The sequence below is a fragment of the Triticum aestivum genome, chromosome 3A (genome assembly GCF_018294505.1).
Source record: "Triticum aestivum cultivar Chinese Spring chromosome 3A, IWGSC CS RefSeq v2.1, whole genome shotgun sequence".
Lineage (NCBI taxonomy): Eukaryota > Viridiplantae > Streptophyta > Magnoliopsida > Poales > Poaceae > Triticum > Triticum aestivum.
In genome coordinates this window covers 558,537,431-558,562,257 of record NC_057800.1, presented here as the reverse complement: position 1 = coordinate 558,562,257, position 24,827 = coordinate 558,537,431, and the positions used below count along the sequence as shown (strand labels likewise).

Here is a 24,827-nt window from a genome sequence, read left to right as displayed (position 1 = left end):
TATGTGTTTTTAAATTTCATGAATATCTTTTAAAAATCTCTCTTTAAAAAATTGTTGACATTTCTAATAAGAATTTTTTTCAAATCCGTGAACATTATTTAAGTTTAGTGAACATTTTTTCAAATTTGTAAACATTTTTCAAATTTGTGTACTTATTTAAAATTCATGAACTTTTAAAATCATTTTTGTTGCTGGACAAGTTTTTTTTCTGAGACAAGTACTCTTTTATATTATGGGACGGAGGGAGTAGCTTTTTTGAGCTGTTTTTGAGACAAGTAGCTGTTGACATTTTTAACCAGCGGGAGCGACCGAGAGGGACCGGTGACCGCGCGAGGCGACCAGGAAAGCGCTATTGGGCTGCGGGCCGTCTAGCGTGCGCACAGTAGACGGCCCGCAGCCCAATAGCTCTTCAAGCGCCTTCGACATTTTTTCTCAGAAAAAAAAAGCTCCTTCAACAATTGCTCAGCCTCCAGTTTCCAGCTCCCACATCCCAACCACCCCCTACAGAAACGGAGGCGGAGCGCGCGGCTGGCCGAATCACCTCCCCACCGCCCCTCCGCCGGCCATCCTCCCACCGCGCGTCCGAATGCGCTGCCGCCACTTCCTAACCCCCCTTCTCTCCCCCCTCTCATTCGCAAACCCCCCTTCTCGCCCCCTCGCCAGCCGCGCCCGCGCCGTGGCCCAGCCGCCCGCCCAGCGCCGCGCCGCCCTCGCCGAGCCCGACGTGGGCATCTCCCGGTTCGCCTCCTCACTCCCCGGCTTCCGCGGCGCCCTCAAGCAGCGCTACTCCGACTTCGTCGTCCACGAGGTCGCCCGCGACGGCACCCTCGTCCGCCTCACCTCCTTCGACCTCCCCGACGAGGTTTACCTCTCGAGCTCCCTGTTGCTTCCCCCCCGCATTGCGGTTTTCCGGATTCAGAAACCGTACTCTCATGACATCGTTTCGGTTTGGTGCGGATTCGCAGCGTGCAGATACGGATGACGAGGCCGACGCTGACCTCCCGCACGCACTTGAATCGTTCCGGCTGCTCTGTGGTGACGCCGATTGTGAGGCGTTGAGGGGATTTCTGTCGAGGGTTTCAGAAGGTGATAGTGATGTCTCACCGATCATTCTCTCCCCTGATGCCGACAAGGCTCATCGCTTGGTGGGTTTGATTTTCCAGATATTGTGGTTAATTGGTTATGGTGGAAACTTGGATGTGAACTTGTCAAGTATTCGACATTTTCTAGGAGGTGCATGACTTCTTCAAGAGGAACTTCATCTTCTTGGTGACGGACACCGTTGAGCACAGCGATGGGGTCCAGAGGTGTATTAGGGTGCGGTTGAGGTCAGGGCCACGTGGCCGGAGGAACAGGACGGGCACAGGAAGTTCTGAACCTTCAGGCTGGAGAGATGACAGGCCATTTGATAGTAGAGGATCTGTAACCTGGCCTTATCATCTTGGGAAGTTTCTCAGGTGATGGCATTACATATCATCCCATCATTTTTAATCTATGATATTTAATATTTATGCATAAGGATGCATAGGACTGCACATTTAGGTTGTAATTCATGCTACAGGTTTCATCTCTACAAAGAGAACAAGGACACCCAGGAGGCACTAAGAGTTATAGGAAAAATGTTAGGGCTTCAGGTGCCTGTTTGCCATTGTTTTCATCAAAATATTTGCAACTTCTCCTTTTGAGTTGCTGAATGTATTCACATATTCTGAAATTACCTGTATTATCCACAGCCACGATCTTTTAGGATTGCAGGGACAAAGGATAAACGTGCTATTACAACCCAGCAGGTCCTTATTTTCCACAGTAATTTATGATGTCAATTCATGCACATATCAACCTTTTGAATTTCTTTCATTTATTTATTTGGACAATATGAGTTGTGATTCAATATAACAAGCATGGTGTCAAAATGGAAAGTATAATATTTTTCGCAGAAAAAAAGCTGACGCCATTGACTATTGCAGCCACAAGGAAAATTGGATGATATAGTTTCAAAAGACAAGTATTTTAGTTTTTCTTGGGTTCATGATTTTTAATTCTCTTTCTTCTCATCAGGTAACACTTTTCAAGGTACATGCCAGTAGGTTGGCCGCTCTAAATAATAAACTCACTGGCATTAAAGTTGGAGATTTTAAGTAAGTGGTTATGTGTATCATCTCCTGTGCACAACATTGATTTATGTCATTGACAATTCAGTAACTGATTACCTTTTTCTAGTTATGTAAAGGAGGGCCTTGTTCTTGGTCAACTCATGGGAAACCGATTTACAATTACCTTAAGGTGCATGTTTTCTTTGTGATGGCACTATACATCAATGCTATAATGAATTTGCTTGACCTTCTGCAATATAAACGGTGCACAGCCACACAGGCTGTGACACACGCTGTAACACAAGTCGGGTGGATATGCCGTGACACAATGTTACGCTAATTCACGATGGTTACAATTTACAAAGAATTGCATAATTTGTTGCCTTTGTTGTGTACTATGATCTTAGATTCCCGTCATGACCTTATTGTTTTTATTTTCAACTACAGAGTGATTAGAGAATTCACGCTTTCCATTGCTGTTATCTGTCAGGAGTGTTATCGCAGAATCAGAAGACATGATTAAGGTAGCTGTTGATGGATTGATAAAAAGTGGGTTTATCAATTACTACGGTCTGCAGGTACAAGAAATATACCCTCTTATTTCTTTTATCTCTTCAAGCTTTTTTGCCACTGTCTCTGACGTAAAACATTTTATTTGTATCGTGTTTCTAGCGTTTTGGTAGTGCTTCAGTACCAACTCATCTCGTTGGTGCTGCTTTGCTTAGAGGAGAGTGGAGAAGTGCTGTTAGCTTGATTCTTGATCCAAGGGAAGGAGATATCCTTGATTATTTTTGCTGTTTTACAACTAGAAACTTTAATATGTAGTGCTCGGATTTGTTCATCTTAACTTAGCTGCGTACAGTGTGATGACATGAATGGGGTGAGGGAACATTACAAGGAACATGGTGATATTGATGTGGCAATTAGGAATTTTCCTCGGCGTCTCATAGCAGAGAGGGCTATCGTAAGTGTATTTTGTCTTCCTTTTCTTGGATTATATATCGTACGTCTGAGCATTTTTTTTGTCCTATCACATTTGCTGGTTATCGTTGTAATGTTCTGTTGGTGCTTATAAAGTCTATTTATCCGTAGCAAGTGAGATTGATGTGCCCACACAATGTTGAATCTGTGATACGAGGACTTGTGATGCTATGGACCAACAGAAAGCAAGATGATGTCACAGAATGATAATGCAAGCTTATATATTTATCTATCTGGTGCCCAGAATTTGACATTGACTTGATTTTAGTAGATGTTGTATGAAAGTGTAACTACAAAATGGAGAAAACTTACCAACTTACTCTGGATGAGGTTATAAACTAGAAATTATTACGTTGATCTCTTGATTCAAATATATTAATTACTCCCTCTGATCCAAAATAAGTGTCACAGTTTTGAACTAAAAAACTGCGACAGTTATTATGAATCGGAGGGAGTACTCCCTCGGTCCCAAAATAAGTGTCTCAAGCTAAATTATTTTGGGACGGAGAGAGTACTAAATAAATTATAACAGGGAATATAGCTTTCCTATTCTCTGTTTTATCACTTTAATTTGACGATGGAACCCTTATATTTGTGCTTTCTGTCATTTTCAGCTTCAGCGTTTGAAGAAGTACCCTGGCAACTATCTACAAGCACTAATGGCTATACCTAGAACACTGAGATTGATGTATGTTCTATTGCACGATCTAAGTTTTGAGTGTATCTCATGATCTTAAATTGGAATACAGCATCTGTGATGGCCGTAGAGTTTTTTCCTAGAGAATCCACCATGCCTGCAAAGTAGTTACAATTTTCTGGGTGGCAGCATTTTGGTTCCTGTGAGCACATGCTCCTGGACAAACTGTAAAAACTTAAACAATATGTAAATAATAAAAGCAATATGTTTTTTTTTGATAACACACATGTTCATGGCTTCTATCTTCTTGCAAAGTTTCATGAAAAAATGACATATATTTTGCTCTAACAAAAAAAGAAAGAAAAGAAAACCTGGTGCTCTCAAAAGGCAAATTTTAAGCGCCAAATATGTTTTTCGGCACAGGCCACAAAACCAGTCTTTTACCTCATGAAAAGTTTCATGTATATATAGGACATGGACATGTAAATGTTTTTTTTTCAGTTTTTGTATATCAAGATTGTCATTTATCACCCCCGGAGCATATGCTCTTGGGAGCCGATTTGAATATCCGCTCTTTTCTTACTTACGATTAAGTCTTAAGTTCTACAGATCTACATCTACTTATTAAGCGGTGTTGACTATTCTACACAGGTATGTACATAGTTACCAGAGTTATCTATGGAACCATGCTGCGAGTATGAGAGCTGGAATATATGGTCAGTATACTTTGTGTGTCTGTGGCTCACTAGGTTTTGATCTGATTAGTTTCATTATTTTGAGACAACTAATGGAGACTTTCTGCTGTTACTTAAAGTATTATAGTACAACAACAACAACAACAACAAAGCCTTTAGTCCCAAACAAGTTGGGGTAGGCTAGAGGTGAAACCCACAAGATCTGAAAATTGGTAAATTTAATAGATTCACTTTAGGTGATCAAGTTACCCTAACTATGAATCTACAAATAGGAATAATTTGCAAGAACGTGGAAAGTAAAGAGCAAGTTGTAGAGATAATTGCACACATAGTTTTCCCAAAGTTCCGAACGTTGCCGCTAAGTCCTAGTAGGGCCCTTGGTGCCTCATCCAAGAGTCTAGGCACCAACAGCTCCTCTTAGACGCTTCAGCCTTGTTTATAAAGCGTCCTGCTTCAGACGCTTAAGCGGTAAGGCGCCCTGGCAGTGCCTTAGAAATATGCCTGCTTTAGGCGCTTAGGCGTCGCTTAAGCGTCAGAGCGCGTGGTGCTCGCTTTAGGTTGCTTTACTGCCTTATAAACCATGCCTTTCGGTAGGAGAGATTTAACCTTCACAAGCTTTGGAGAAATCTGCACGATAAATTGCTGCAAGATGGGCAAGCTTTTCTATATCAAACTTATTTAAATCAACACATGAGAAACATACAAGTACCTCTTGAGCTGTTTTACCAGACTGGCAATTCATTTCAACACATATCTTGTTAATATTGACAAAGAAAATCATGACACGACGAAGTTGAAGATTAGTGATAGTCCTCTTTAGCGACCTTTAATCAACATTTCTTTTTCTTCTAGCAACCGGCAAGAGCTTTGCTTTTCCATTATGTAGAAGAGGAAACGACCATTTAATAAGGAAAACTGGCGGAAAATTGATGAACTAGTATTTCTTCTTTCATATTTGGCAGCGGAATGCTTTTGGAATAATAATATTGTTGGACTTCGCCAAAAAGATCATGCCTTCGCAAAACTCCGCGAAAGCTAATTTGTAGTGCAAAATAATTTTAACTTGGAACTCATGGTGAAAACAAATTTAAAACACTTACACTTTTTTTGTACAACTAATGGGATGAGTTTTCATACACCTATTTGCATTAACCTCACTAAGCACTTTTATTCACGAGGCCCACATTTGATTTAATACGAAACAAAGTTATATGGTGTGAACCACATTTAGTATATCTAGGTCTAGCAAGACTAGTTTGTCAATGCAAGCTCTTTCCACTAGATATTTCGCCTCTCTCAAGCATATATAGAACATACTAGTGAATTCTTCGGTCAGTGCATCCATCCATTTGCAAGAATCACTTGTTGCAGTCACAATCAAATAGAGATAGCTGAAAATTTCATTAATATATGAGCAACAACTAGCAATAAACACAACAACCAATTGCAGATGTTGGGCAATGCAATGGACATAGAAAGCATGTGGTTTTCACCTACAAGGCTACAACCTTTGTTGAATGGCATTAAATTCACGTCTACGGCGGGGGTTCAAACATGAGACGTGATTTAATGCCATGCAACAAAGGTTGTAGGTGAAACCCGTATGCTTTGTTTGTCCATTGCTTTACCCATTATTTGCAATTGGTTTTTGCCTCCCTTGCTATTTGTTTCCCTCCTAAGATTTTCTTGAGCATGTCCCCTTGATTAGAATTAGAACAAGTGTATTTTGCAAAAAGTGGATGCATTGGCAGAAGAATTTCCTAATTATGTTTTTGATAGTCCTGAGAGCGGTAAACTATGCAGTGGATGAGATTCGCATCAACAAACTAGTTTTGCTAGACCTAGACATACTAGATGGGGCTCAAATAGCTTTGCTTTGTGTAGATCAATTATGGGGCTTCGTGATTAAATTGTTTAGTGTGGTCCATGGAAATGGGTGTATTCCGACTCATGTCGTGGGTTGCATAGAAAAATAGAGTGTTCTAAATTAATTATATGTTGAAGCTTATGTTAAAGTTATTTAGTATTACAATGAGCTTTCACAAATCTTGCAAAGAAAGTATGTACATATTGTGCATGCAATGTAATTAGTTCGAGATCTCAAATCTCGGTTGGTGCCCATGAGATGGTGGTTGATAGTACCTTTTTGGTTAGGCCCAACAATATTATGATTTCAGAGGTATTTTGATGCCAAATATGGAGGATCAAATACACATTCAAGCCCACTCGTGTTTACGCCAATTTGCTTCTAACCCATGCTTCACAAGTAAATAGACTCAAAGTCACCTTGTGCTTGACCAAACTCTTAAGTGTGAGGAAGGCCGTGGTGAAACGAGTGGCTGCGGGTCTAAAAAATCTAGCCCGCCTAAGCCTTCCTCATTAGACTAAGAATTCTCCCATGCCTATTTATGAAAGTTGTGACACGTCTGGCCTGTGCAATAGGTTTCTTAAATGCCTTCAACTTCCCTATATCTTCCAACATTATGTCCAAGCAATGACATGCACACGGACTCCAATATAGTGTAGGGACCCTCAACTCTAGAAGGTGGCGAACTGCCTTGTAGTTAGCACCATTATCGGTGACAACATTTTCTTTCCCAGCTTTCTCAATTCTCTTCTCTAGCAAACCAGCGATCATTTGAGCATCATGTGATTTACTTGAGGCATTAAGCCTCCAAGAAGAAGGGGCCCTCCAGACTGTTAACAAGGACAAGTGGCGGCCCCTTCTATCTGACCAGCCATCCGACATGAGTATCCATATTCTTTCCATGCTGCCTAGTGTTGCATCCATATGGTGCTAATAGACTTTCATCTACAAGATCTCCAGGCGTTCTTTGCAGCATGGCAAATAATTGGCTTGGAACTATTGGTGGCAGCAGCAGCAGACTTGACTTTTGCTTACATATTGACAACAAATGCTCTCTTATTTCTTTTGGCTATTGTCCCTGAGCTTGGCTTAGCAATGGGGACATTTGTTGTATGTGAGCCCATGTTCCAGTCTAGTCCATATGGCCCAGGCCCATGCCATGCCACTGACCTAGAAGAGGAGCCAAACTATGTTTGGTCTCATGCGCCGCTTTACACCAGAACGAGTAGCTGCCTGGCACATCCCTCTCTCGAACTACATGGTATCAGACGCTGAGGGCGAGGGAGGAAGGCGACGACAGCTGCAGAAGGAGCTACAGTAGAGGCGTGGCGAGGCGGAATCAGCGGCGAAGAGAGGTGACTGTGCGCGAGGAGCTGGCGGAGCTGCACAGGTGCTGCACGACACCGATGGAGAACCGGCGGCTGCAGGAGTTGCGGTTGTGCGGCAGAGGAGGAAGAGGAGGCGCAGCTCGTCCTCTCTTCCTCGATCTGGAACTGGAACACGACGAGCAGGAGCTGAAGTGTTGTGCTGCTGGAGCTATTTCCTGCTTCGTTGACATTCTTGGTGTTTTTCAGCAAGAAGTGCTGTGCTGCTTGCTGTTGGCGGTGTGACTATATATTGTGCTGTTCCTGGAGGCTGCTGCTTCCTGAAGCTGCTCGTTGCTGCTGCTGATTCTGCTGATTGGAGAAAGAGGAGGTCCTGTGCTGCTGCTGGTATTGCTGGCTAGCTTGGTGCTGGTGCATGTAGCAGAGGTTCTCACAGCTAAGTGAATAGCTGAAGTGAGTGATCCTGGTGGTGTTCTGGCTGTGGTGTTGTGGCTGCTGATTGCAGAGGAAGGAGGCATGAGGTGGCATAGCTAGGAAAAGACGAGGTGGAGGCTGTCATGGGGAGTGATATTACTTCTGTGCTGGAGCAACTTGTGTAGCTCATGACTGCGAAAGCTGCCGAGGGTTCATCTCCTGCAGGTGGTGGAACTGTTGTGCCTCGAGCTGGTCAGGCATTCAAGCCGGAGCTCATGCCAATTTATTTAAGGAGTCGATGCGGGCCTTGTTAATCTTGAAGACAAAGGGACAGAAGGGGCATGTTCTTGGTGTTGAAGTATATCTGTGGACATCCAAGCCCTTTCCATCAGTTGGGACTTTTGGTTGCGCTGGCTAGTGCATGAAGCTTAACATAGTATCAGAGCCCAAGGTCTTGAGTTCAAATCCCGACATTCGCAATTTATCCAAAAAATTATTGCCCTCCCTTTGTGTCCACGTATAGGCCTTGAGTCATACCTCTGAGTCTATCCACATGTTGACTTCCCGCGTCACACGTGAGAGGGGGTGTTGAAGTGTATATGTGGATTTTTTTTGAAACTTGAGGACGGTGGGAAAGGCCCTCACAGACTTTTAAATTAGAAAAAGATCAAACAGTTACATATGTACAAGTGTATATGTGGATTGCGTTGGCTAGTGCATGAAGCTTAACATGGTATTAGAGCCTAAGGTCTTGAGTTCAAGTCCCAGCTTTCGCAATTTATTCAAAAATTGTTGCTGCCCCCCTCTATGTCCACGTATATGCCTCTATTGAGCCATACCTCTGAGTCAATTTACGCGTTGACTTCTCGCGTCACACATGAGAGGGGGTGTTGAAGTATATATGTGGATTGCCTAACTCTTTACACCAGTTCGGACTTTTGGTTGCGTTGGCTAGTGCATGAAGCTTAACACTTGGAACGGTTGGAGAACCAGCTGACAAGCTGAGCTCAGAATAGAAGAAGTGGAATGTTACTGACTCACTGATATTGGCTTGGATGTTGAACTCACTGATTCTAGTCATTGCAGTCTCTTGAGAAATCGTTGAATGCTTCTGCTGTGTGAAGCCTGATATCCATGAGGTATTCCGGTAAGGGATACCTGATGCTCGTGTCTCAAATTGAAGACAAGATCCATGATGTTCGTCAAGGTGACAAAAGCGTGATGGTGTATGTGACTGAGCTGCATCACCTTTGGGCCGATCTGGATTCGTGTGACCCCCTTGAGCTTCCACATGTAGAGTCCATGGAGATTGCCAGGAGATGGTTGAGCGCAGGCGGGTGATGCAGTTTCTAAAAGGTCTAGATCAAGGTTTTGATAGCAGGCATGTTGCGCTGCTACATCAACCGATGCTTGTGTCCCTTGATGAGGCCATTGCTGTTCTCAAATGTTTTGCTCAGTTCGTTGTTAGACTACTGTTAGCTCGAGCTATTCTCATGGAACTACTCTGGTAAAGCCTTATCTGTTGCATGCACGCGCCATGCAATGTGCCGCCTCAGGATCGGCTGGTATTCTATTTGTACGCGCATGTGTATTCTTCTCTCTCTCTCTCTCTCGTACTCTCTCTACTTAATCACCCCATCGAGGAGGAATACACTATGATGCATCATTACTCTTACTCTCTTTCTATCATGGTATCAGTTTGATCCATCTCCATCGCTTCCGCTATGGCCTGAGGTTGCCGCCACCGGAGCTTCCTCATCGGCGCCCCCCTCGCATATGCCCGCTCCCCCTTTCCAATGGCATCCACGCCTCTTCCCACACCTTCCCATGCACTGTCCTCTTCACCCTTGACGATGGTCACCGCCACTCTTCCCCTCCAGACCGCGCCGCCTGTCGCGAGCTTCTATCCCATGCCGGCCCTAGCTCATGCCATCCGCGTCGAGGGGCCAACATCTGCCACCATGTAGATGTGCGGTTGGACATGAAAGATGGCAAGTATTCGGTCTGGCGCGACCTTATGTTGGAGACGATCGACTAGTACGACGTCGCCGATCACATCTCTCCCGACTTCAACGACCACCGTGGCGGCGCCGCATGGTCAACAAAGCTGTCAAGAAGTGGTTCTATGAGACGATGAGCACGGAGCTCGTTGGCTTCATCATCGATCGGAAGGCCACCGCCTTTGGGATCTGGTCATCTATTGAGACTCTGTTCCCCAACAATCATCGCTTCCGGCAGTTCTACCTCAAGTCCGAGCTGCATGGGATCCGCTAGGGCGACTCTTCCATCTCCACCTTCAACGCCCATCACAAAGCTGCTGTTGATTGGCTGCGGAACGTTGACAAGCCGGTGGACGATGACGAGCTCGTCCTCCAACTTCGCCGCATCAACAAAGACCAGCACCAGATGACGGCGAAGATCATCGAGAAGTCCACCACGCCCCTGGCGTTTGATATCAACGTGGGCATGTTCTTGTAGGACGAGATGACTTCCGGCGCCGACTTCTCTGGCTCCTACAGCGCCCTCGCCGTCCACAACCGGCCACCTGTTCCCGCCCCGCCTCCTGGTGGCGCCTCGGGCAACCACACCAGGCCACGTGGTCCGGGCTTCAGCGGCGGCAAGCTCGGGCCTCCATCGCCGAATCAGGGCAATAACAAGCACCGTCGTTTCACCAACAACGACGACTACCAAGACGCCTCCAACTTCGCCCCCACCCTTTGTGGACTAGCCACGTCTACGCCTACCCATCGCGAAGGCGTAGACGTGTCTAGTCCACGGGGGCGGGGAGTTGGAGGCTCCCTGGTAGCCGCTGTTGTTGGTGAAACGGCGACGCTTGTTGTTGCCCTGATAAGGCGATGGAGACCCGAGCTTGCCTGTGTGCCTAGTTCACTCGCTTCGCCACGTTCGTCGCCACCATTGGTTTCACCGCTTCTAAGTGCGATGCCTCCTTATTTGTCTACAAATCTTCTGGACACATTGCCTATCTCCTTTTTATGCAGATGATATCATTCTCACCGCATCCACCCCTGTATTCCTTCGTTACGTTATTTCCCTTCGACAAGAGTTTGCCATGACCGATCTTGGTTCTCTCTCGCACTTCCTTGGAGTTTCTGTCATGCGCTCCTCTTCTTCTCTTTTTCTCTCTCAGCGGCAGTACGCGCTTGACATTATCCAGCATGCCGGGATATCTGATTGTCATACCGTTCGCACCCCCATTGATTTCGGGTTAGCAGCGTGATGGACAACGAGGTGATGGTGGTCCTTGTCTCGGGTCGGGATGAAGTTCTCTGCCGGTGGTGGTGACATGGCTAGATTCGGCTAGTGGGGGTGGTGGCACAACATGGGTGGTCGACTACCCCCCTTCTGCTCGTACGATTGGGTGCAGCGGCTTGTGGTAACCTATAGTTTGGTGTCGAAGGCTTAGCGCGTGATGCATCGTTGACTGTCTGATGGTGGCAAGGGCGACCCGGGAAGGGAGGCAGGAGGCCTTCTGGCTTGTCGACACCAAGATTTAGAGGAGCCAAATGTGTCGTGTCGGCGGCCTTAGCCCTCGGGGGTGGCCGGGTGGCTGCGGTGCAGCCGGCGGCTGCTGACCATCCCCTGTTCGCTTTAGGTCAGCTAGGCCATCGCCCGGCCATGGGTTTGTTTTAGTGTTGGAAGGACGGGCCTTCTACCCTTTACTGGTCGGCCTTCTACCCGGTTGTTCTCGTCTTCATGTCGTGGTGGCATTGGAGGGGGTGGTCTCGGATGCCGGGGCGGCAACCCTGGTGGTGGGAGCCTGGATGTTCATGGGCGGGGCGCATGGCTCAGGTGTGGATTGGCGGCCATAGCCGTGCGCGCGGCCTGGTGGCCGGTGCTCGGTGATCGAGGGTGGTTTTAGAGGCGGAGAGCGTGCTGGGGAGTAATACCTGTCTGGCTTGGACCAGGTCGAAAGCGGCGGCGTTCGCGGGTGCTGTCCCCTTCATGACGATGCCGTTGCGGTTCTCTCCTTTTGTTAGCGCCGGGTGAAAACCATGATCCTTTTGTATCAGGCGGCAGCGGTGCTCCTGTGTAGTTCCCTTCCTGAAGGCGCCCTCTTGGAGTCCATGGTTCGTCGGGCGCAGCGTCGTCACTTCGTGACGCCTGTCATGGTTGAGAACTCGCCTGTCATGGTTGAGAACTCCGATAGCTTGAAGCGGGGCTCTAATTGTACTAGTAAATGCGTACGTGCAATGCACGTTAATATTAGGCAGTATATTAATTGCATAAAGATAATAGGTAAGATATCATTTTTTGTGTTAATTATGTGATTAGTGCTGACGGTGATATTTGGTATGATTTTAGTTGCACGTTAAACATGTTGAGCGCTCACCATTGGAGCAATCTGGGTCGTCGGATTGACCTTATTTGATGGCCGAGATTAATTGGATCTGCCCCTTAGGGTCTTTTTACATAGGTATAGATTCTTTTGTTGGCTTGTAGTGGGTTGGGATGGTGTAGCTGTTCTTGTGCACTGTTGTATCCTGTCTTGTGTGTGTGTTGTGGTGTCGAGTTGTATGCTTTGGGTTGTATGGTTGTTGCTTTATCTATAAATGGGGGCACGCGGCTTGCCCAGGCTTCATATTTTTCCTAGCTCCGCCATCAGATGCAACCACTCATTCAAAATCTGATTATTGCAAGGCACACTAGTCTCTTCCTTCATATTAATTTTTTGGTGCATTTAGTGATCCAATATGCATTTTGTTGCACTATACTTACTCAGGGTGTTGAAAGTTTGTTTTCATTTTTCGAAGCTTCCATCCACTCTTCTTTCTTTTGTCTTTATATGCTAATGGGTAAACATCACAGGTTTATCAGGGGTCATAGAAGGTGACTTGGTTTACAAAAAAGAATGTCTTGGAGAAGGAATTGTAACAGATGCTTCAGAAAATAATGATGACCACACCAACACATCTGAAATGGCCATATTTGCTGAAACACTTCCGGAAGAAACGATCCAGTCTGTCAAGGTTTACTATATTTACACACAAACAGAGTGAAAACTTGTGCATGAGAGCTACTGTTTGCGGAATTCCCTTTCATACACTTCTCTTGTAGATAGCTGATTCTGAAGATTTATTGAAGGCAGTGTACACACTCGAGGATGTTGTCCTTCCTTTGCCTGGGTGATGAGCATTTGCTGTATGTTCTTTGTTATACAGTTGATTCATAGTGTTATGCTTACTTTTTCCATGTGCAGCTCAGAAACATTGTTTCCTGGAAATGAAGTTGCTGGGATTTACCATGAAATAGCTAACAAGGTAATGCTATCTTTACCGTGAATTTTATCGAATAATGTGCTTTTAAGTTCTCAAGCTTTTCTTTTTCTTTTTTTTTGCTACCAAACTATAGGGTGTAGATGTGTAATATTGGATTAGTTTCCCTCTTTTTGTAGTACATTTTTAATTGCTACCCATGTGTTCTGTGCACCTTACCTGAGTACTCCCTCCATTTGAGATTCGTAGGCGATAATTTCTGATTTGATGTTCTATTTTACATGGCATGTGCTTCTACCAAAGCATCTAGTGTAATTACTGCCTTCCGATTATGCCCTTTGCTTTTCTTGAAAAGCTGCAGAATGAAATTGCCAACCAATCACGCTAGTAGGTAACACCAAGCTTTTCGTTTTGGCAATAAATACAGCTGCATGCAATCACTCTTGTCCAAGGCCAATCTAGTATATTTTCATTGTGATCTTTGTTGCTTTCTATTATTAGCTGGTTTTGTTGATCTTTGTATATATACTAGAATGGTGGAGGCTAAGTAATTTCTTATGTTTGGATTTATGAAGTTTGTTTTGTTGAAATGAGACACACATATCTCCCTTTTTACAGAGATATTATCTGTAAGATTGGAGCACAAACCTACTTATTTGTCAGACTACTGAAAAGAGATAGCTTCAAGCCTTAAATACTTTCTTTTTAAATGTGTATTTAATGTCTATCTGTTTCTTTTTGTCCCAGGATGGTATTAGCCTGACAGAGAGCACCCATGGAGTCAAGTAAGTTAGTTTGTTCCTATATATGTATGTTGCTTTCTGAAGCTAGTTTATAGCTCTGTACGATAATTGTGATCATAATGGGCCTTTATAAAGCGGGTGTTCAAATAACACATCCAAAGGAAAAAGGGAAGCGTTTCTAGCCGGCTGTCCGTCCGAGCCACGCACCGGTGGCACGCGCACTAGCCACGCGTCAGCCCTGGCCCACCACCCACCGCTCTCGCTCTCCTTATCTCTGTGAGAAACCATGTGAGCCATTCCGTATTCTTTCTCCATCTCTATCGTTCATTCTCGTCTTCTTCGCGAGTTTTCCTCTCTCTTTCTCTCTCACCTCTGCTATCTCCCACATCAAGCTAGTCCCCTTCTCTTTCCTCTCATCGCCCTGGCAGAACCATCCTCCTGACAAACTCCGGTCGGCCAACCGCTGCCTTGTGCCTGGGGGTGCGCTGCTGTAAGGGGTGGGAGGGGAGCGACCACCTGGGGGTTCTTCTGCTGTGACGCCACTGGCAAAGCTACGAGCCGTCTTGGCCACGCCGCGAGCGGTAGAACGCTGTTTTAGCAGGGTAGTGGCCAGGGCGTGCCGGGGTGCTGCGGTGCAAGGTATGAAGCGGTGCTACGGCGGTGGTCGTGGGCGCTGAGACCGGCTGTGACAGATGCTGTGTCCGACGGCAACAGATGCTACAACTAAGGGTAGTGACGTTGAACTGCTGCAGCCGATGACGTCGACTGCTGCGACCGGCGACCGGCGACGTCGACTGCTAGCACCGGTGACTTGGGACGCTGGAACTGGCACCGGAGGCTGGGATGCGATCGTCAGCCATGGGAGCTGCAACCGGCAGCAGCCGGTGCTGGAGATGAAAGTCACCCGATTGTGGGATCGTGGCACTAGATGCTGGAACCGGCCAGCGACAGAGCTGCAACCATTGGCAGCAGAAGTTGGAACCCACCGGCGAGTCATTTTTTGCTGGGACCAGCGACTTCCAGTGTTCTGACGGCGAGCCGTTTTGCTGGGTTCGGCTACCCTCACTGCTGCAACCAGCATCGAGGCTGCTACTGCTGGGTAGCAGCCGGTGGGGAGCTGCAGTGACGAGCCCGACGTCTAGCTGACAACGGCGAGCTGTTGCGGGAGTGGGGTGGGTGCGCATTCGCCGCACAGCCACGGCCTCCCATGTGGCATGGTGTGGAGGAAAAACGAGCTGGGGTGAAGGGGATTTTTGCTGTTGACTTTTGGATCAGATCTGAGACGTGGGGGAGGAAGACGACATGCAGTGTGCGGGATCCAATGGTTGGCGCTTGGCGAATTGGACAGCATACGTGTGACCGGTCGACCGGCGCCTACCACTGGCCAAGGAAAAAGGGGTTTAAATATTGCATTTGGTCACTAATATTGTATCTTTGGCATAGCTACTGTGTTATCTTATTCATATTCATGCATTTTTGGATATATCATTTTAATATCCATTTTTGCATACTAACCGTTGTGCTGGATGACACAAATTTCAATTGTAAGGGAATTCTCGATTACAAGCATGAAAGGAGGTTACCGTCGTGTATTACAACGACCTATTGACTGTGAATGGTATGTGCAACTTAAACAAAATTCTACTGTTTCGTTCAATCAATTGCTTTGTTTATGTTTTGGTTTGTTAAGTTTAACTATATTTGCTGTACAGTGAGTTCTAGTTCTAGATGTTTCAATGCAGTTTCTCTTTTGCAGGATTTTTTTCCATACAATTTAGGATCGGGTTCCATTATCAAAGGGGATAACAGAACAAAACAAGAAAAAATAGCATCCATGTGCAACCACAAGTTGAATAACGAAAGCTGCTACTTCATAGCAACCAAAATGGACCTACTAACATCGTCACCAACTAGTTTACAACGAAACAACAAAAGGAAGGGGAAACACAAACAGCCCTATCAAGCTCGAGCACCAAAATCAAACACTCCAGCAACTTTTTAACTGTTACAACTCTCCAAACGATACTAGCAACAGGACAGGCCTCCAAAGATCCCCTATTTTTCATGCTTCACCATCGTGCTCAGCCGCTTCCTCCATATCATCATCTTGATCTTGATCTTTCAGCAGCAGTCTCTGAGTTCTTTTCTCTCCTCCACCATTGTTGTGAATGGCCAGCGCCTCATCCTGGAAAGCAGTCGCCCCTTGCTCCAGCAGCACCTGTTCCTTGGCATTTTGAAGACCTGCTCAGTAGCGCATAGAAGAATAGGCATACCAAATGAATTCAGCTGGAGATCTAACAAGCTTGTGATCAAAGCAGGCCCTATGACGTAGCTTCCAAATGGCCCAATATATAGCAGCCAAACCTACAATTTGTAGATTTCTGCTGCTGGGAATAAAACGTGGTATCCACCAAAAGTATTGGGTAAAGCATCCATGCCTGGTTTTGGCCCCTAGGCATTTACTCAAGATGCTCCAAATGTATTTCGCTGCCGAACAACCAAAGAGATGATTGATACTCTCCGTCTCGGAGCAAAAACTACAGGAAGGATTACCAGTCAGTTCCTCTTAATCATATTATCTTTAGATGCTTATGCCATATAAGCCACAGCCATATCTTAATTTTCAGAGGTATCTTAACTACAGGAATGATTACCAGTCCAGTTCCTCCCAATCACCCATCCTCTTATGAATCTTATCTTCAGTTCGAGTCAGCCACATGCAATCTGCTCCCACAAGCAGGTACCCCAAATACTTAATAGGCCAAGAACCCAACTGACAATTGAAAAGATCAGCATACTTTGCCCTTTCTCATCATCCTGTAACACCATCAACATCTCACTTTTCTGAAAATTGATTTTCAATCCTGACATTTGCTCAAAGAGATACAGTAACAGCTTGAGATCTCTAGCACTGTCTGGATCATCTTGTATAAATAGTATAGTACCATCATCAGCATATTGCAATATAGCCACTCCTTTGTCAATTAAGTGAGAATTAGGCCAATAATCTGTTCATTTGCTTGAGCCAACTGAATCATTCTTTGCACTTTTGCAGGATACCTTGTACTTCTCAGTTAAATCGTCTCTTAATACTGCAGGGACCTCATGACTTACACAGATGACAAAATACACTTAGTGGAGACTGACTTAGATGTTCTATCCAAAGCCAAGCCATCTGAAGTAAATGAACTGTTATCTACAGGGGCGTCACATGATGATTCATTGGACACCTCTGGAGCAACCATCCTAGCAGAGACCGAATCTATTGGCAGCTCAGATCTGTTACCAGAGCTTGCCGTAAAATTAAGTTTTACTCTACCGACATCATCTTATGCTACGATGGCTATCAGGGAGCTGACGAAGACTTCAACTTCGGTATTTCTCTAATTTCCAGATCATTTTATTTGGTTTTGATTTAAAATATTTTTATTGGCGTTGCTTCTGCAACATTTTATTCTTTTATTTAGTTCATAATTGACACTCTGGGGGCATTATAGGGCATTTCATCCAAATGCATCTCCTTGCTGGAACATTGGTGCCACCCAGTTAGTACTGGTGCTCGAATGCCGTTCAATTTCGAAACCATATGCTGCAGTCTAATTAGTGTTTTCTGGCCATCAAGCCGTTCTTATTATTTTGCCTGTGCTGTTATTGATTTTTAATTAGTGTCTGCTTAAGTTTGCCAAGTTCCCCACTCTTCCTTAATTATCTAACATTTCTTTTGTTAATAAACTTTGCTGGATGAGTGTGCACCTCATAAAGTTTTTTGGGTTGCACACAGGTTGATTGTCAGAAAGCATTAAACTCCTGAACCTGCAGCAACATGCATCATCTGCGAAAACTGATCTAATCTTGAACGGGTGGAAGTTAAGTGGGTACGTTCCATCAGCAAACTTTGTCCAATGACGTGAGTTTTCCCTCTAGGCCGTCATATATTCTACAATAATTTTTATAGAGATTGATACCCACTCCCTCCGTCCCAAAAAGAAGTGTCCTGGCTTTAGTGCAAATTTAAACTAAAGCCAAGACACTTATTTTGGGGACGGAGGGGGTGCAATATTTGGACTGTAATAACTAGATGTTTCTTTGTGCTTGCAGTGTTACTTTCCTGGATTCTACATGTTGACTTCTATAGCATTTCTGTAATTTAGGGGAGGATGCGGTCAGCTAGCGAGAAAAGAACGACCACTAGTTGGGATGTCCCACTGAGCAGAGTAGGCAGTTTACCTGAAAAAGGAAAATCAAAAGGAAAACGAGCAACTGTAGGCAGTTTTGTTTTGTACTATGAATTATAAGGGATGTTGCTTCGATCAGTATTGCATTGTACACGGAGCAGGTCTAATACCCTGTACAGCTATTAGTAAGTAAAACTTGCTAGTTATGCTCCTTCCAGTTCATAGAGGTTTTTGCCACAGAAAAGAGGGTTCGTAGTTCTAACTTTTGCAAAAACAGGCCAATCTCCTCTCTGATCTTGCAAGGCCAGCACTTTTTTCAGACCGACCGGAGCTGTTCATTAAGAGCGACCATAATTCTAAAAAAAAAAACTATTTTTTCAGTTAACATTCACACCTGTCTGATAAAGATTCTATCTCTTTGTAGCATTTGCACAAATCTCAATATTCAGATCAAATGGTTCTCAGTGTTGACTTTGTCAAAAATAATAAAACCATCTTCGTTAATTCAGTGCAGAAACGTAGGTGCGTTGCAACTTGCAACCCCACGTGTACCCATGCAACCGGGAAAAGAAAAACCCTGGGCTTATTCTGCTGAACCGCCGCATTCCCGGCCACGCTGTTAGACTGCCTGCCGGTTGGGTGAACCGCGCGGCGCACACGGGCTACGACACCGCAGGCCGCGCGCATGTACGACGTGAAACAGTTACAGCGACACGTATCTTCCAGCCTATCGGCGTGGCCGCTTCGAGCGGTGGCCGCGTGCTGTCCCGGCCGCCGCTGCAGCATACTACGTGCCGCAGCCCAAGGCCTCTGGGCGGCGCCCGGGCCGTCCGGACCCAGTCTTAAAACCTCCACCGCGACTGCGCGATCGATCGTCATCTCATCTCGGCGTACCACTACTCCCTCAAACTTGCCCCCTTCTCGATATCCTGCCTTCTCGTTTACGTGCTCGGCGTGTGTGCTAGCTAGAGGTGCTGAACGACCGACATCGGCCGGCTGCCATGGGGCGTGGCGACGGACACGACGACGCGCTGCGGCGGTGGCTGCGGGAAGCGGGCGGGTGGCTGGTGGTCGACGGGGCCCTGGGCACGGAGCTGGAGGCGCACGGCGCGGACCTGCAGGACGAGCTCTGGAGCGCCCGGTGCCTCGTCTCCGCTCCCCACCTCATCCGCAAGGTCCATCTGGACTACCTCGACGCAGGCGCCAACATCATAACCACGGCCTCCTACCAGGTACATACATGCCCACGTTTCCTCCGTTCCCCGTCCAAGCCAATGCTCTGTCTCTGGTGCACACACGATGACGCGGTGCGTGCGCGTGTGGTGTCGCAGGCCACGCTGCAGGGGTTCCAGTCGCGAGGCGTGTCGAGGGAGCAGGGCGAGGCGCTGCTCCGGCGGAGCGTGCAGATCGCGCAGGAGGCGCGCGCCATCTTCGTGGAAGGCCGGTCGAAAGGCCCCTACGCCGCGCGCGATGAGTACGACGGCGTGGCGTCCAGAGCGCACCGGCCCGTGCTCGTGGCGGCCTCCGTCGGGAGCTACGGGGCGTACCTCGCGGACGGCTCCGAGTACACGTACCGATCAATCCCAGCAGACACCGTCCATTCATCTTCTTCTGGACATGTTTGAATTTGATTGATCAGTTAACTGATGTTTATGTATGTGTGCACGTAGCGGGGACTATGGCAGATCCGTCACCAAGGAAGCGCTCAAGAACTTCCACAGGAGGCGGCTCCAGGTGCTGGCGGACGCAGGGCCGGATCTCATCGCCTTCGAGACCATCCCAAACAAGCTGGAAGCACAGGCACGTATGCTTAATAACTACTCCCTCTGTTCCAAAATAGATGGCTCAACTTTAGTACAAAGTTTGGTCATCTATTTTAGAACGGAGGGAGTAGTCACTAGCTAGTTGTGAGCAGTCCATGATGAACTGATCAACTTATTGCTACACAATTGCAGGCTTACGCTGAGCTGTTGGAGGAGAACGACATCAGGATTCCCGCCTGGTTCTCCTTCACCTCCAAGGACGGGGCCAACGCGGCGAGCGGTGACCCCATCACCGAGTGCGCCGCCGTCGCCGACTCCTGCAGGAGGGTGGCCGCCGTCGGGATAAACTGCACGGCTCCCAGGCTAATCCATGGCCTCGTCCTCTCCATTAGCAAGGTGAATACGCGCGGCTGCGTCTCACGCTGCATACTACTAGTTCACGTGTACTGCCAACTTAATCGCGTGCACTTGTTCTATACTTGCAGGTGACGAGCAAGCCGATCGTGGTGTACCCCAACACCGGGGAGACGTACGTGGCCGAGACCAAGGAGTGGGTGGTGAGTTCTCCGTCTCTTGGCAACAGCTGCAGATAGATGTCCTCGATCATGCCCGTTTGCGTTGCATCACGGACCGTTCGCTGGTGCGTGCGTTGCAGGACTCGGCTGCTGCTGGTGGTGGTGTTGCGGGGACGGACTTCGTGTCGTGCGTCGGCAAGTGGAGGCAGGCAGGAGCTTCCCTCGTGGGAGGGTGCTGCAGGACGGGCCCGGCGACGGTGAGGGCCATCGCGCGGGCGCTGCGGGAGGAGGATGCTGCCGCCGACGCCGATACCGACGATGACTACCCTGCCGTGGCCGTCCTGTAGAGCCTATAGGCCACCCTTTCTACATCGACCGCGATGCTGGCGTAGAGGTGTATGTAGATCGTCGTTCTCATGGCCCTGTTGTGATGTAAATCGTTATCATGGCTCTTTTTGTTATGACGAAGCTTGGTTCTTTGATCTTTCTAATTTTAGTCGTATTCTCCGCTGTGTTGCTGTCTATCTTGTTTTGGCTGCGTATTTTGGCTGTGCTTTGAGCTTGGGAGGTGGCTGTAATATTACTCAGCAACCGTGTACCAGTGAAACTAGAGTGTAGTTTTGAGGGTTCAGACGGAAATTACAAAGGAACTTCTGGGTGTTCCACACACCTATACGAATATTTAAAAAATATTAAATGTAAAAAATACCGAAAAATCAAAAAATCAGAAATTAAGGATATGATACCTGGGTTCTCAATCGACTAGTGGGATGTTCTGTGCCGAAGAAAATGTTGTCCGAATAAAAATCCAACCAAACAGTTTTTTATACATAGGAAATTTTGTTTTTTGCCACGAATACATTTTATGGTATTTTTCATCAAATTTCATATGGGAGTAGATCGGGAACCAGGTTGATATTCCAAAATCTAAGTTTTATTTATTTATTTTTTGGATACTTTTTGAATTTAATGTTTGTATAAGCTGTGGAGCAACCGGATGCTCAAATTCGAACAAAATCTAAGTTTTCTATTTATTGTTTGGGTTTTTTTGAATTTAATGTTTGTATAAGGTGTGGAGCAACCGAATGCTCAAATTTGTTTTCGAGTTGAGATCCTTCTATCTTTTTGGGTATTTTTTGAATTTAATGTTTGTATAAGGTGTGGAGCAACCGGATGCTCAAATTCGTTTTCGAGTTGAGATCCTCTACAATACAGTACAGGTGACAAGTAGGGTCGGGTCAGCAATCGTGCATTAGTGAAATTACAGGATACTCAACTTGTTGCTATGGGAAATTGAGAATTGGTTGATGAAATGACATGTGAGTTAAAAATTTAAAATAGAGATAATTTATTATATTTGATTATGTATGGTTTAAAATATTTATTAAATACAAGTAAAATAGTTGAATGAATTTTTTTTCTCCAAAAATTGGAGTATATATATATATAATTTATTACTCAGTATATTTACTATATTTCCTTCTTATTAAATGTAAAATGTTTTGTAGGATAGTTTAGCCTTTTTTAATATTTTAATACAGAGATAGAATTTGATTATGTATAGTTATGAATTACTCTTTCTGTCCTATAATATAAGAACATTTTTGATACTACATTAATGTTAAAAATGTTTTTATATTGGGACGGAAGAAGTATGTATTAAATACAAGTAGAATAATTGAATAAAAATACTGTGGTGGATCTTTATCATGTATGACTATATGTTGAGGAACGTAGGCCTTATCCCATTGTGAGGTGAAATGCTTTCATGTTGATGTCAAAATATATAAGTTAGCTAGTGAGGATCAAGTGCTATATAGGATTGGAAAGAAATCCCTTAATTCAAAAAAAAAATCGTTTCCAATCCACAGAGGAGTACATCTCGGGTCCCTGCATGCCTCTCTGGGGCCGACGTGTCTATATGCAGTTTTTTTTGGGTTGTCTGTATATGCAACTTGTTTGGTTGGAGAGAATTTAGAAGAGAATCAAACCCATTAAGTGGGAAATGAAAGGGTTGCAGATAATTAGAAGAGAACCAAACCCACTTAATGGAAGATGTTTTTTCTAGATAAGTTTTTTTTCCTTTTCTTTTTAAGAAGATAGAAGTATTTTTTTCGAGATAGATGTTTAGGGTAACTAAATGATGTCTGTGCGCTATTGAATATCTAATATTTAAATTATTTATAAAATCATGTCTCACCTCACTCTGATGATATGTCCATCACACCATCAAGAAAATAAAGACATTACTAATAGTGTTATTGTAATTGATTTAATTACATTAGTTGTAACTAATTTCAGAAACAATTTTAATTACACCTTAATTTTAAAAATCACATCAAAATTTTATTGTTTACTTTAACCCAGGCCACAATCAATCCTACTCGAATAAGATGGCTGATGTGGCTTGAAATTGCGTCGGTATTTTCTCAAAGAGGAAGAAATGATGCAGTACATCTATGATAGGTATTTCCCTCAGTTATGAAACTAAGGTATCAATCCAGTAGGAGAACCAAGCAACACTATGTAAACGGGACCTGCACACAAAGAACAAATCCTCGCAACCTAATGCGTAAGAGGGGTTGTCATCCCTCCTCGATAAAAAGATAGATTTGTTTGTATGTTTTTGGACAAATAGATCTTGCAAAAACACAAAGTAAAATAAATTAAAAAAAAAGTGCAACAAAGTATTTTTGGATTTTTAGAATAATAGATATGAAAACAAAAGCGGTGAAAAATAGATCTAAAAGCAATATGATGAAAGATAGACCCGAGGACCGTAGATTTCACTAGTGGTTTCTCTCGAGAAAAATAGCACACGGTGGTAAACAAATTATTGTTGGGCAATTGATAGAAGATTGAATAATTATGACGATATCCAAGACAATGATTAATATATAGGCATCACATCCAAGATGAATAGACCGAAACGATTATGCGTCTACTACTATTACTCCACACATCGACCGCTACCCGACATGCATCTAGTGTATTAAGTTCATGGAGAAACGGAATAGTGCAATAAAAACAATGACATGATGTAGACAAGATCTGTTCATGTAGGAATAGATCCCATCTTGTTATCTTTAATAGCAACGATACATGCGTGCCTCGCCGCCCCTTCTGTCAATGGAAGAGGACACCGCAAGATCGAACCCATCACAAAGCACCTCTTCCCATGGCAAGAAAAATCGATCTAGTTGGCCTAACTAAACCAAAGATTCGAACAAGAAATACGATGCATTAAATAATCATGCATATAAGAGATCAAAGAAGACTTGGATATTATTCATGGCTATAGATCTGATCATAAACTCAAAGTTTATCGGATCCCAACAAGCACACCGCAAAAAAGGTTTACATCAAATAGATCTCCAAGAAACCATTGTATTGAGAATCAAAAGAGAAAAGAAGCCGTCTAGCTATTGCCTACGGACCCTTAGGTCTATGGTGGACTACTCACGCATCATCGAAGAGGCACCAATGAGGATGATGAACCCCTTCGTGATGGTGTTAGATTGGATCTCGTGGTTCTGAAACTTGCGACAGCTGGAATTGTGTTTCGTCAGCTCTCCTAGGGTTTCTGGAATATTTCGGAATTTTTAGGGCGAAGAGGCGGTGCAGGAGACCTCCGTGGGGCCCACAACCCACCTGGGCGCGCCCAGGTGTCTTGTGGTCCCCACGGGAATCTCCACTGGTGCTTTCTTGGCCCCCAAGGTGTCTTCTGGTCCAGAAAAAATCTCCAAAATGTTTCGTTGCGTTTGGACTCCTTTTGGTACTGATTCTGCGAAGTAAAAAACAAGCAAAAAAACAACAACTGTCACTGGGCACTATGTCAATAGGTTAGTCCCAAAAAACAATATAAAGTTGCTATAAAATTATTGTAAAACATCCAAGAATGATAATACAACAGCATGGAACAATCAAAAATTATAGATACGTTGAAGACGTATCAGCATCCCAAGCTTAATTCCTGCTCGTTGATACGTCTCCAACGTATCTATAATTTTCGATTGTTCCATGTTGTTATATTATCAATTCGGGATGTTTGATAATCATTTTATAGTCATTTTATATCATTTTTTGATACTAACCTATTGATATAGTGCCAAGTGCCAGTTGCTGTGTTTTCTATGTTTTTTACATCGCAGAAAATCAATATCAAACGGAGTCCAAATGCCATGAAAATTTACGGAGATTTTTTATGGACCAGAAGGAACATAATGGGCCTTGGCTGCGCCTGGGGGGTGATGACCCACAAGTGTAGGGGATCTATCATAGCCTTTTCGATAAGTAAGAGTGTCGAACCCAACAAGGAGCAGAAGGAAATGATAAGCAGTTTTCAGTAAGGTATTCTCTGCAAGCACTGAAATTATCGATAACAG

General features: G+C 45.0%; 2 protein-coding genes across 9 annotated transcripts; both read left to right on the top strand.

The window, feature by feature from the left end:
* The first annotated feature begins 482 nt into the window (after nt 1-482).
* LOC123062207 (pseudouridylate synthase 7 homolog) lies at nt 483-18,386 on the top strand. 8 transcript variants are annotated; one of them, XM_044485614.1, is made up of 20 exons: nt 485-862; nt 966-1,145; nt 1,231-1,457; nt 1,562-1,634; nt 1,734-1,790; nt 2,059-2,138; nt 2,221-2,283; nt 2,584-2,671; nt 2,766-2,868; nt 2,954-3,057; nt 3,689-3,762; nt 4,363-4,427; nt 12,840-13,000; nt 13,089-13,156; nt 13,231-13,291; nt 13,994-14,031; nt 15,539-15,607; nt 17,088-17,364; nt 17,771-17,864; nt 18,141-18,386. In XM_044485614.1, exons 1-19 carry the CDS (start codon nt 587-589, stop codon nt 17,798-17,800), a joined length of 2,094 nt encoding a protein of 697 aa, XP_044341549.1. In that variant the 5' UTR covers nt 485-586; the 3' UTR covers nt 17,801-17,864; nt 18,141-18,386. The 8 variants fall into 8 exon arrangements, with proteins under 8 accessions (XP_044341555.1, XP_044341553.1, XP_044341554.1 ...); XM_044485613.1 differs by having other exon boundaries at nt 18,088-18,386; XM_044485612.1 differs by having other exon boundaries at nt 17,771-17,896; nt 18,088-18,386.
* A 643-nt stretch (nt 18,387-19,029) lies between these two features.
* LOC123062208 (homocysteine S-methyltransferase 4) lies at nt 19,030-20,964 on the top strand. Its single transcript, XM_044485621.1, has 6 exons — nt 19,030-19,396; nt 19,496-19,734; nt 19,835-19,964; nt 20,120-20,323; nt 20,413-20,484; nt 20,583-20,964. Exons 1-6 carry the CDS (start codon nt 19,166-19,168, stop codon nt 20,787-20,789), a joined length of 1,083 nt encoding a protein of 360 aa, XP_044341556.1. The 5' UTR covers nt 19,030-19,165; the 3' UTR covers nt 20,790-20,964.
* The last annotated feature ends 3,863 nt before the right edge of the window (nt 20,965-24,827 follow it).